The following is a 14029-nucleotide window of genomic DNA, read 5'->3' as shown; positions in this document are numbered from 1 at the left end:
ACGTTGTCACAGGTGCAAACCCTACAAATTAAGAAAGTTAAAAAAATTAGTATACGCTTTCGAAAAATTTTGGCAGCATTTCTCCTGTAAATATGACATTTTCCATAGAAATATGCTCCAAACCTAGGTGTTTACAATAAACAGTTCACAATAATTCAACTAGTAATGAATTTTGCGAGTGCATAGGAGTTTCATATAATAAGCATTAAATAATGTAACGTGTTCATGCATCCCATAAAACACATATATCAGAATATAGTGGATTATCCCCATAAATAACATATTTCATAGAGTAGACACAGTTGGTATGAGATTCACTATAAAATGAAAATCCCAAGAAATAGAGCTCCTCTCCAAAGAAAAGAAAGAGATGATATGTGCATTGTGAAGAGTGGAAATCTTAAGAAGATGAAGCATCATCTACTCCAACGACTGTAACCAGACCAAGCATCCTCCCAAAATCAAACCCTATTGCCATTAGCTACTCTAAAATGAGTGGGAGGGAGGAACAAACAAGCAAAATGGGAAACAAATTTCTACTTACTTGCATGAAAAACAATGCCACTTCCTCTAGTGTTCCATCCATTCTGATGGACCCTATATTACTTTTAATCTCCTTTTTTGGCAATTAATAATTAATTTTTGGTTGTACATAAATTAAACTTAAACCTTCAAACATAAATAACATACTCCAACCAAAATTGGCATAACCACCAAGCAAGTAAGAAATCAAAGAAAAATTATATCACATAGTCCAAAATTGGTCTCTTTTGAATTTTTCTTTCCTTTCCCTAAAATTTTCAACAAATTTTCGGCAACATGCCGTCTATAAATAGAACATTTTCCAAACCTGCAAGTCACAAAAGCATGCAATTCATAATATTTTTGCATCATATAGATGTCATTTAGATTAAGACATGCAACAACCTAAAAGTATCTACTAGCAGGAAATACACATCACTGCATCAGCCATGCAGGTGGCGTTCCAATCAAGCATGCAGTCCTAATGTCCATTACTAGCATGTAGTTCATAAGATAAATCAATCCAAGCGTGCAGTCTAGAAGTTAAATCATCTATTAAACTGAAATTAGATATATACCCATCTCTAACTGCAATGAGGTCATGGATGACAGAGAAGGACGACGAGGTTGTGGATGGTGGTGGCTGCATCAACAATTCTTTATTTAGTTTATCCGGATTTTCTTTTCACAATTGATTTGAAATGCGATAAGCCTGCCCATGTAGACAAAATGAATTTTAACCTTTCATCTGATAGGTTGTCTCTTATAGTTAAGGTATGATTTAAATATTAATTTTATTTCTCTTGAATCTTGATTTCCTTCTTGTGAATGCAATGACCGCAAGAAGGGCATCAAGATTCAAGAGAAATAAAATTAATATTTAAATTATACCTTAACTATAAGAGACAACCTATCAGATAAAAGGCTAAAATTCATTTTGTCTACATGGGCAGACTTATCGCATTTCAAATCAATTTTGAAAAGAAACTCCGAATAAACTAGATAAAACCCCTCCATTCATTGTATATACACTGCAAATGATATGCCCACTATCAAAAATATAAGTTATCAAAAGTAGACCTAAAATTATATAACAAATCCTTCTTAATGACGGAAAAATCTAAGGAAAAAATTACATAGTTATAAATGCAATGTAAAAAATAAATATACTTTTTAAACTATTTTTTAGTCATTCAAAATACTAACTTAAATTCATTAAGTAAATCAATAAGAGAAAGTTATAAAATTGCAAAATTCATATTACTTTCAAGATTTATGATACAACTCCCAATTATTCCTATATTGTTTCCAAATCTCATCCAACAATAAACCTCCACCTCAGTCAAAACTCAAATCATCACTTTCTGATCCAATATATCTCCCCATTTCTTAACCTCTTTTTCTTTCCTTTCCACATTGATGCACCCAACCTCCTTCTTAACAGGAGAATCTCATCCAACAGCAACCTCCCACCACAAGAAATTTTGTTTGTTTGTTTTTGTTTTTTGTTTTTGTTGCATTGGATGCTGATTGGGGAGCCATCTTCACAGGTGACAAAACTGTGTAGAAAAAAAAATGGAGGGGGGGGGGGGGGCTAGTTAATTGATGTTTATTGTGGATCACAAACCATTTTTTGAGGTTTTCTCTAAGTTAAACACGTTACATTATTTAATGATTATGAAATGATTTTTATTTTTTAATTATTATCAGATTAAGGAGAGGAAGGATCAGTAGGTGTTCGCATCAACCAGGATGCATAAGTATTCTTCAGCAGGTGATCATAATGGCGTTTTGGCTGCAATTTAGTATCAGACAAATTCTGCAGATGATGTTAACTTGGAGAATAGAAATGGGGTCAGAAGAACACTAATAATGCTGGGAAGATAAGCCACTTTGGTTGGCTCTAGCAAGCATTATACCTAAGGGAAACATAGTTGAGTTTTGTGATGCAAAAATTTTCAAAACCAAACCCTCTTCTTCCTACTTAATGCATCCTCAACCACCTCATTTACTACCAATGCAGCATCTAAAATCTGTTTATTACCAACAAAAGCACTCTGATTGTGGGAAATGGTATCCACCAAGACTCTTGTTAATCTCTTAGATAAAACTTAAGTTCAAATCTTAAAAAACACTTGTCACCAAACTAATTGGCCTAAAGTAGCATAGTCTCTTCTAGGCACCAGTGTGACAAAAGTTGAGTTGAGTTGAGTTGAGGCTCCTACCAACCACCCATTTATCAAAGAACTCATGTTTGTTCCTAGTATTTTTAGGCTCAAAACTTGCATCTGCTCCTTAGGAGGATGTCTTATTCTCCTCTTTGTACAATCTTCCCTCTATAATGAAATATCTCTTTTTTTTTTCTACAAAAGAAATAATGAAATATCTCTTCTTTTTCTATAAAAGAAAAAAAGAGATGCATATTTATTAAGTTTTTTATATGCAGAGTTACGTAAACATTAATGTTTAATATGTGGTGAATTCTATGTTTGCGTATGTATTTTATAGTTTCAAAGAAAATATTAATTCTAAACAAATAATTTAAAATAATATTGCTTTAATTTATGAACTTAATTATGACAACGTAATATCAATTTTTTTCATATATTTAAATTGTATGAACAATTACCTAAATATAGGAGTCGAGATTATACATTTGCAATCATGTGCGACATACGTGAAATCATTATGTATATAAACATACCGTAAGAAGCTTATACAATATTGACTCCACATCTTCTCCAACATAACCAGCCTGTAGAAATAAAATTTCTTTTATAAACAACAGCATAAATAAACAAAAATAAAGGCAAAGTCAAAGCTATGGAAATAAAAAAAATCAATCGTTGTATAATTTATACGTAAATATTAGAGATCAAAAGTGAGAGTGGATGCTTCTCTTATAGCACTTTCTAAGTTTCCCTTTCAATCAAGACATAATTGTAGTTTTCTGTAGGTAAACAGAAAGAGGGTTAACTGACAATTTTCATAAAAAAAATATGAAAATACCATACAACACACAAACCCAGCACCAAACCCCTACTAAATACTGACAATTTCAGCATTTAAAGGTGACAATCAACTAGGAACTGCTTCAGTCTTCAAACAAATAAACCAAATAAAATAAATCCTAACCGTAACCTAATCATTTTCTAGTAAGCACACCAAAATAAATGCATGACCAAAAATGTGGTAGACATATTCTCTTCTTGCAAATAATGCACCACAGTGAGAGCCTTGCCCCATTTATGGATGCAGTAATTCCCAGATTCAAACAATGATGGGTGAAAACCTTTTAACATATTTGTACAAAAAAGAAAAAAAAAAATCAATAATAGGACCAAGCATATTAAAATGAGCTGAGATGCCTACCTTTGCGTGTGTTAGCGCCACATTATTCTTGTGCCAGTCTCCAAGCAGGGAAGAAATGCGATTCATTGGATTTTCACTAGATCTTACAAAGGAGACCAGTATGCAGTCTTTGTCTCTCCCCTGCACAATCAAATTATCAAACATATCACTAATGAAACATGATAGTGTAGCCCAATTGGTTTGCGAGGATAGAAAACATCATTTAATTTCATGAAATTTCCCAAAAAAAAGAAAAAGAAAAGAGGCAGCCACATAATATCTGCCATAGCCAAAATATCATCGCCATACTTTGCAATGCCAGATCTATAGGGACATGCTCTAATGCTACAGAGTACGTGTTCTGGGATGGGTTCCATCCCTTTGAAGCTGCAAACGAGGTCTTGGCTAGCGATCTGCTTGAACAAGGACTTTCCCTCATCTCTTAAGCAAATACTGTTATCAAGATTACAACATAAAACTCTACCATCCAGTTCTACTATTTTCTTGGTCTCCTTCAAACAAAATCAAGATTTGTAAAACTGCTCTACAAGTTTATTGCACTCTCTACATTAGTAGAAAGGGAACACAATCACATAGCAAATAAGTGAATACCTCATCAAAGAAATTTATGATGCAGTTGTTGGGTTTTTTATAATTTGGTATCAGTTGCCACAGAATAAGATGATCAATGACACCTTGAAGAAAAGCTTGATTGGCTCGATATTAATTGAGAACACATGTTGTGATTAAATATTTCCCAGAATTTAAGAAGTGGAAAATTTATATAATAATTCTTCAGGAGCAAATCCAAACTTTGAAGAAATAAGAAACATCTACTAAATATCTTACTCTTTTGGTGTACACTTGTCTCTTCCTCACGTATTTGCACGAAAATAGGAATCCCAAGCTGAATTAGCTCTCTCTTGTTTCCCTTCATCTGCTTGTTGAATAAAATAAAAGTCTCGCTTATTTTTGTTCACACAAAATTCACTTAGATGTTAGCAACAAGACATCACAATCAATTTGTAGTAATAAATTGTTTTTGCTAAGAAAAGCTATTCTATTGCCTGATAGTATTATGACACAACTAGCTTGCCAGAGAAGAATAAAAAATGCTTCAAGTTAATAGCCCCCCAAGGGTAAGATGGAAGCCATTTATGCTAGGAAGGGGAAGGGGGGAATGACAAATAAATACTGTTATCAAGATTACAACAAAATAAAACTCTAACAAAATAAAAAATCGCTGAATGCAAATGATAGCATAACATTGACATTGAAATTAATAGACGAGAAATAGTTCTGCATTTTACATTCTTTGCTAGCAGGAGAATTTTGTTGGCATTGCAGGGTGATCCAAAACCATGAGATGGTTGGCCACAGTGGCCAGCCCTCTTCTCGCGGCGTTGATGTCCTCCTCCGCCATCAATGAAGAAATTTTAGTTTAGATTTGTCGAGGCATGATGAGGAAAGCTCCATTGTGCGCGTCCGTGATCGCCATGGATGCACAAATCGAGGAGAGGCTGTGGGTGGTGCTGCGTGCATGGAGGAGCGAGGAGGGAGGGGCAGAGGGAGGGGTAGAATAAAATTTGGGGAATGAAAAGATGGTAGGAGGGAGAAGGAGGCGGGAGTAGAAGAAAGAAGAAATTAAGGCGGAGATTTAAGATTTTGAGCATTAGAAACCGTCACTAATATCCTATTATTAGTGACGGTTCCCCCAAATCATCACTAATACCCTAAACTAATTTTTTAAAAAATATTTTTTAAATAAAAATACTAGTAGTGACGGTTTCAAAACCGTCACTAATACCCTATTATTAGTGACGGTTCTCCAAATCGTCACTAATACTCCATTATTAGTAACGGTTCTCCCAAACTGTCACTAATATCCTTAACTAATTTTTTTTAAAAAATTTTTGAAATAAAAACACTAGTAGAGACGATTTCAAAACCGTCACTAATACCTTATTATTAGTGACGGTTCTCCAAACCGTCATTAATACCCAATTATTAGTGACGGTTCTCTAAACTGTCACTAATACCCTTAACTAATTTTTTTTTTTTTTTGAAATAAAAACACTAGTAGGGACGGTTTTCATAACCGTCACTAATACCCTATTATTAGTGACAGTTCCCCCAAACCGTCATTAATACACTTAATTAGTTTTTTATTTTTTATTTTTGAAATAAAAACACTAGTAGATGGTTTCAAAACCGTCACTAATACCCTATTATTAGTGACGGTTCTCCAAACCGTCACTAATACCCAATTATTAGTGACGATTCTCTAAACCGTCACTAATACCCTTAATTAATTTTTTTTTTGAAATAAAAACACTAGTAGGGACGATTTTCATAACCGTCACTAATACCCTATTATTAGTGACGGTTCCCCCAAACCGTCACTAATACACTTAATTAGTTTTTTTTTTTATTTTTGAAATAAAAACACTAGTAGACGGTTTCAAAACCGTCACTAATACCCTATTATTAGTGCCCTTAACTAATTTTTTTTTTTATATTTTTGAAATAAAAAAACTAGTAGTGACGGTTTGAAAACAGTCACTAATACCCTATTATTAGTGACGGTTCTTCCAAACCATCTCTAATACCCTTATCTATTTTTTTTTTAATATTTTTTAAAAAAAACACTAGTAGTGACGGTTTTGAAACCGTCACTAATACCCTTAATTAATTTTATTTATTTATTCATAAATATTAGTAGTGACGGTTAGTTAATTGTCACTAATAAATGACTTTTAGTAACGAATTTAATCTGTCACTAATACCCTAGAATCGTCGCTAATATTTTCCCGAAAAAATTTCCGTGCGAAAATTGTTTACCGCGCTTTTTTTAGTGACGGAAGTATTAGTGACGGTTTTAAAACCGTTACTAATAGTGTCGTATTAGGGACGACTGCTAAAACCGTCACTAATGCTTACACTATTAGTGACGGTTCTTAAAAACCGTGACTAATACAACACTATTAGTGACGATTTTAAAACCATTACTAATACTTTCGTCATTAAAACCTATTTTTTTGTAGTGTCATGCATATCATTTAGTGTATATGTATGTATGTATAACTATTAGGGTCCATTATCGATACTCTACCCCTTTCACAATGTACTATTGAACACAACCAGTTCATGACAAAAAAAGAAAACTAATTTCAAAATGCATATCTAGCAATTTTATACAAGTTTTAGAAAATGAATGAAACTTGATTTGTAGCTAAAATGATATGCCATATACGAGATAAAAGCTTTGGTTATGGGGTTCATTTTTTTTTTGTCTATTACAATGATTCAACTTTTTTAATTTTAAGAATTAAAAATATAATTTAATATTATTTGCTAATATTTACTAGTGTGAGACAGATCGATACAACATAATAGATACAATAATACCAGTTTGTAGTCAAAATTCTAAGTACTATCCGATATATAATCAAAGCGCACACTTCTCATTTCATAAAAATGCACATAATTTCAAGTTTAAAAATTGAAATTCAATCTCTCAAAGACAAGTATGGTTTAGCACAATGCTTCTAATCCATACATAAGCCCTTTGTTCCAAAGGTCAATATTTTGAATAGTGAACCTATCCAAACATTTTCCATTTTTTTTTAAAACTTGGGAGAGAGAGAGAGAGAGAGAGAGAGAGAGAGAGAGAGAGAGAGAGAGAGAGAGAGGAGATCATATTTCCTAGTGTCAAGTTCATATTCTGTTGTGTCCATGAAATAATTGGATATTCTCCAATTTCTTTTCTCTCTCTTTTTGGCTACTCTGAATCCCACAAAATGGTACATCAGTATGTGTTGACTAAATGTTTGAACACTTCACCACAATTCAATGGAGACTACCTTTTAAACAATTCAATATTGAATGCTTCAGCATGATTCAATTCTTTAGCATGATTCAATATTCTTCTTCCCAAAAATCAGAACTATTAGAGAAGCAAAATCCTTCAATAATCATACAAAGATACGTAGCATAGAAACAAATTGCATTCCATTCCAATGCAGATGAAAATAATCTTCACTTTCAAACACACAAACAGAAATAAAGAGACCACATACACAAACAGTTCGAAAGCCACACACATGAACATACTGGAAGAAATCAATCAGAAAAACAAAACACCTTAAATGCATTCTTCAATTCCACACTCACAGAGTTAGAGTGAGAGGGCTTGAATCGGTTGTGGAGGTGAGACTGAGAGGCTTCAACGTTCTTGATGATTTCAGATTGAGAGCAATTGAGATAGATGACGCTTGAGGGAGTCCAAGAAATGATGCTGCCCAGAGCCACAAATGGTGACTGTTCCACAAACCCACCAAGGCCGAAGGAAGGAGATTTCTTCCTGTAAACGCTAACGCAATTAGGGTTATGAAGATTTCTTCAATGAGAGGCTATAAGAGAGCGAGGATGGGCTTTGGGTTGTTGTGAGCGGCGGTAGATCAATAAGCTACAGGGGAGAGGAGAAGTTTGAGGGGAGGATCGATGGGGGGATTGACAGCCATAGGGGAAAGGGTATGAATGTGTATATATTCAAATTTGAGGGAAAGTTTATAAAATTTAAAAAATGTTTTTAAAGAAGGTAAATATCTTTTGTCATTTTATAAATATATATAAACTGTTTGTGTGTGTGTGTGTGTGAAAATTAACCTATACATATATAATTGTTCTGTCCTAGTTTAGAAAGTTTTTCTACGAGAAAATAACAAATTTCCAAAAAAGATATTTATTCCCAGCACCTTGGCCCCATAATGGATACCATAAAACCCCATAAATCAATAAAATTCTCAAAACAAATTGATCTCACAGTCCCAGACCATCGCCCATTAACATTAAAATTAACATGATGTCGATGAAGAAAACATTCTACTACAACTTCTTCCCTACCAGAGCAGAAGAAGAAGACTTAGCTGCAGCAGCAGCAGCCAAGGGAAGCACCAGCAGCTGCAGCAGCAACGTATTTGGGCGGGTCATAGTGGAGATCAGGGAACTCTACCCGTCGCCGGCGGCAGCAGCCTCCGTCGACCCCATTAACCCCTGGCAGATAAGGAAGGTGGTGAGGAGCGGAGACCTGGCCGCCGGCAAACTGGCGCTGACGGAGCAAGAGGCGCTGGAGCACGTGTTCCGGTACTGGAGTGTGGAGATGGCCAACCACGTGGAGCGGGGGAAGAAGTTGTCGGTCTTCCTCTGGGACGTCACCGACGCCGGCAACCCCGTCCGGCACCGCGGCGACGCCACCGTCTTCGAGAAGGGCCCCAACGACACGTACCTCCTCGGCTGGAAGGACGTCGCCCGCGACCGCCGGGTTAACCCGAGCGATGAAATCGGGTTGTTTTGGGAGTACACCGCCGGAGCGTTTCAAATCAAGCTGCTCCACCGCGGATCCGGAGCAGGAGGACCCGGTTTGTTTTAATTTTTGATACTCTCTCTCTCTCTCTCTCTCTCTCTCTCTCTCTCTCTCTCTCTCTCTCTCTCTATACATATATATATATATATATATATATATATTGTGGTGGGAGAAGTTTTTTGTTTTTAATTAATAATTAAATAGATTGTTTGAACATTATATGGAGTACATTTTGGAATAATGAATTCATTTTGTCCACAAAATTAGGCTGCATGTATAGATGGATCAACGTAAGAAAGAAAAAAAATCAGGTCATTAATTTAGATGAAAATAATTTCGATTGTTAAAATTTAATGGGTACTTTTATTTTAGAGATTTTTCAATAAAAAATTTGTGTTTTGGAAGTCTGAGTTGGGTTTATAACTTATGGCAAATTATGGTAACTTAAAAATTAGCTAGAGGAAGCTGAGCTGAAAAAGAAACTATATAAATGTAATGATAATACAAATCTTAATTTTGGGTGATTTTATAAATCTAAACTTGGAAACTTAATATTAGAATTAATTCTTAAGTAATTAATGCTGCACAGTTGTTTTAAATACTCCTATGGATTTATTTAACTTTCCATCTTAATCCAACTATGAAAACTTACATAGCAGCGAGGGGAAAAAATTAGGTCCAAAAAAGAAAGTATAAATTTAAAGAATGTCCAAATCTTCATTTTGGGTGATTTGTAAATCCAATTAACTTAATTGGAAACTTAGTATTGATATTAATTCTCAAGTAATTAATGCTATATAATTGTTGTAGACATCCTAATTTTTACCGGACCTTTCTGAGAGGACTTGGCATAATAAAGCTAACTATAAGTTTGATTGGAGTCCCGATTTATTTTATTGAGTCTTTTTCGAAATTCGATTCCTTTTTTAGAGTCTCAATTATTTCAAAAATAGTTTTTCTATTTTGAATCTCAGTATTCTAGGAAAAATTTTGAGGTCCGTAATTTCAAAATAAATCTCTTTTATTAGGTTAGATTGTGAAGTGGTGTTTCAAAAAAATTGAGTCCTTTTTTAATCTTAATTTTAAAACTTGATTCTTCTTTTTAGATTTCAAAATTTGAGTCATGTTATGTTGAAAATTGAGTTTTTTAGTTTGTGTGCTTGAATTTTTAAATAGTCTTTTAATTTCTCTTTAAATTGTTTTAAGTAAGTTTTGTATTTCGAATTGAGTCTTCAAGAGTGAATTTCAAAACTGGGTACTTTGGTCCATTTTTAAGATCAAGATTTATTGCCATCAAATTGGGTCAAAATTGAAATGCATGAAGTCACAAATTATTAAAAGAAAATGCATGAGAGGAGCACGTGCCCAAGATAGGTACAGGGTGATGTTGCAAAAATATAGAAAATGAATAATACAAAATATAGAAAATAAAAAATATATAAAAGTACTAAGTACAGGGAAATACAAGTGTTACAGGCGTACAAGAAGAGGTTGCAATACAAAGTCACCTAGGGATACATATATTAACATGCAAAAATTACAAAAAAAATAAAATAATAAATACAGGAAATAAAAAAATGCAAAGCCCTCCACTCCTGAGTTGCCAGTTGTCATAGCAGGACCTTCCCTATTCACTTACGCACAAAGAGGAAACAGCAAAGCAATCGGTTACTAAAAATTCAAAAAAATATATACATATAAAAATCAAAAACAGAATTCACATGGGAGGATAAGGAATTATTCCCTCCTAGGTTGGTTGGAGGGGAATTCTGTTAGGGCTTTTGGCGCCAAATCATCCCCGAACCTCCTTATAAATAGGGAGGCTCGCATTGTAGCAAAGACACACAGAGAGCCTTGAGAGAAGCTTTGCCAAATTGCAGGAAGCAGAGAGGAAGGGGAAGATAAAAGCATAAAAAAAACTTTGTAGAAAAAAAAAAAAAAGAGAGCATAAAAAAATTCTGTGGGAATCAGAGCATTAGAAAACCTTTGTTAGAATTGAGAGGGGAAAAAAAAAAAGGAGGGAAAAAAAAAAACAAAGAGCATTACAAAGAGAAGCTTTGTAGAAACTCTAAAGAATTTGAGGAGAAACAGAGAGAAGCAGAAGGGAGCAGAACCAGAGTCGATACAAAGGACCTCCCCGGGAACCGGAGGCCTATTTAGAGCACCCCACGCACTCAGAACCCCTATCTGATTTTTAGACGAGCCTAGAAAAGAAGGAGAAGAAGACAGGAGGAGAGCAGAAGAGGAGGTAAGACACACAGTTATCCCTCTTTGTCTCGTTCAATTCCTAAATTCATTGTTAGCTATGTGTGTGTGTGTGTGTGTGAGAGAGAGAGAGAGTGCAGGTACCCCCCATTTGAGCCTCATGTTCACGTTTGAACCCGAATAGAAATATGAGCTCAAGTTCGGATCCCTTGGACCCTGAACCAAACCCATAAAACTAGATCTTGAGCTCAGATCCAAAGCCCAAACTCTGTTTAAAAAAAAAAAAAAAAACCAAACCCACTTGTTTTTTAAATGTCCCCTAGGCCAGTCTGAACCCCATCAAAGCCCATATCCAAAAAACCCAGCCCCTTTGTTTCTAAAGCCCACTTAAGGCCCAGTTGAAGTTTTAACCCAGGATCTGTTTTCAAGGAAAGACTTTGGGCCTTAGTTTTAAAATCTTTTACTTTGGGCATGTTTTACGAACTGAATGGGGCCTGTCTTTTTTTAAAAAAATTTTAACCCCGACCCATCTTAAATATTTGACCTAGGCTCCTTTCTAGGGCTTAATTGGACTTGTTTTAAAAAATTTTGACCCCGGACCATTTTGAAAATTTTACCCTAAACATTTTTCAAACCAACCCAGAGCCCATTTCAAAATACTGATCCAAGCCCATTTGAAAAGGAACTAGACCTAGCACGTGCAAATCCTTCCCATGAGTGTCTAGGCTCACTAGGGTTCACTCGAGTCAACCCATGACACGACTCATCGAGTTGAGACGAGTGGACTTGTCTTCAACCCGACGCCCTAATCCAAAACCCCTCAAACCATAAGCCCCAAAATCAACAACAGAGATCAACAACATTTAATCAATGGAAAAAAAAAAAAAAATCAACTGCATTCCATCTCAGAATATGAGCTCCAACCTCAAGATCATAACCAACAATAATCAATGAAAATAAAAAGAGAATATTTTGCTTTTAAAATAGAAACCTCCAGTTGAGTTTTATCAGCTTTGCACTCGAACTCCATCTGCCTTGTTACAAAGGCAAACTGAACCAGTGTCTCTGTCTGACACACCAAGAGCTACAAAACATGGAACCAAGGTTTTTGATCGTCGAGCAGAGGATTATTTTTAGAAGAATCATTAAGGATTTAGAAGGTCTGAGAGGAATAGAAAGAGGTTTGAAACCCTAGATCGAGGGGGAAACAGAATAGACAGGGGATTGATAGAAGGAACCATAGAGGAATAGGGGTTAGGGTTTTCAAAGAGGGTGAAAATTTGAATTAAGGTCATTAGATCGTGTAAAGAAAGAATTGAGCTACGGAGGTTAAGGTTTTGGAGAGAGCAAGAATCACTGAGAGGGAAAGACCTGCAGAAGAGATAAGGGTTTGAGAGTGTGGCAGGTTGTAGTGCGTTGGTGAGGCTAGGGTTTCGGTTGCAGAAGAGATGAGTGAGGTGAAGAGAGAAGCTTGAGAGATTGAAGAGGAATAGGGGGTTTCGGTTTTGGGAGTTGCAGAGAGAAAGAGTGAGAGATACTGACATTGGAGTATTCATGCAACGCAACAGAACCTCTTCAAGCTCTAACCCAATGCCACCTGCTCGGAGCTGCAAAACCTCTCCATCACCATCGAATCGTCATCGCCTCTCTCTCCTCCGCTTCATCGGGAATCAAGCTCTGGTTCTCTTCATTTCCGACCATGGAGGAATCGAGACTACTACGGATCTGAACCAGCAGGTGGGAGGGTTTAGCTCCACGAGCCGGGTGGATCGACTTCGGACGGGGAATTGGATGGAACCATTGGGACATTTTCGGGAGGGGGAGAGAACAAGGAAGAAAGAGAAGGGAGAAGAGAGTAGAGGGAGGCTGCTACAAGAGAGAGATGGCAAAAATGAAGCAAACAACAAAAAGGGGTTTAAATATCTCCCGTTTCACCCACCCGTTTCTTGACACGTGGCACCGTCTCCTCATTTCGTTCTAGGGATCGTGTGGAGTTTTCCCAACCACATCCGATCTTTGCTTCACGTGAATGGTCACGATTTGTTCATACCAACAATTCAGATCTATTTCTATTACCCTATCATTGCGAGACACGTGGCTATGGTCTTGACTGGACCTTAAACAAGTTGACCCCCCTTTGAACCGATTCGTCTTCGAACCAATTTAGGTCATCTGAATCGGTATGAACCAGTTCAACCTTTCCATTTTTCATTTAAATATTTAATAAAATTCACAAAAGTCATAAAATTTTGAGGTTAGAAAATTATTTTGGTCCTTGAAAAATCATAAAAATAAGAAAAGTGATGAATAATTAAAAAAAAACATTTTAAGGTTAGAAAAATTGCTTTTGTACTTGGAAAAATCATAAAATTTTTTTAGAAAGTCATAGGAACTTTAGAGAAATAAAAGAAAATAATCTTAAAATACTTCTTTACTCTCATTTTTTTCCTTAATTGTATTTGTGCTATTTAAAAATTTGGGAAAAATATTGAAAAGTTACAAAATTGTTTTTATACTTGGAAAAATCACATGAAAATTTAGAAAAACCATGGAAAATTCCAAAAAAAATGCTTTGAGGCCTGAAAA

The 14029-nt window shown here is 35.4% G+C and overlaps 1 protein-coding gene across 1 annotated transcript; it reads right to left on the bottom strand.

Moving 5' to 3' along the window:
* Positions 1 to 1204: 1204 nt before the first annotated feature.
* On the bottom strand, positions 1205 to 8718 carry LOC131148399 (uncharacterized). The gene is made up of 6 exons (XM_058098105.1): positions 8699 to 8718; positions 8017 to 8236; positions 3895 to 4014; positions 3227 to 3277; positions 1522 to 1553; positions 1205 to 1234 (listed from the first exon to the last, which is right to left on the bottom strand). Coding segments are annotated over exons 1-6 (444 nt in total). The 3' UTR covers positions 1205 to 1233.
* Positions 8719 to 14029: the final 5311 nt, after the last annotated feature.

Source organism: Malania oleifera, chromosome 2, assembly GCF_029873635.1.
Source record: "Malania oleifera isolate guangnan ecotype guangnan chromosome 2, ASM2987363v1, whole genome shotgun sequence".
Classification (NCBI taxonomy): domain Eukaryota; kingdom Viridiplantae; phylum Streptophyta; class Magnoliopsida; order Santalales; family Ximeniaceae; genus Malania; species Malania oleifera.
This window is presented reverse-complemented; position numbering and strand designations above follow the sequence as displayed.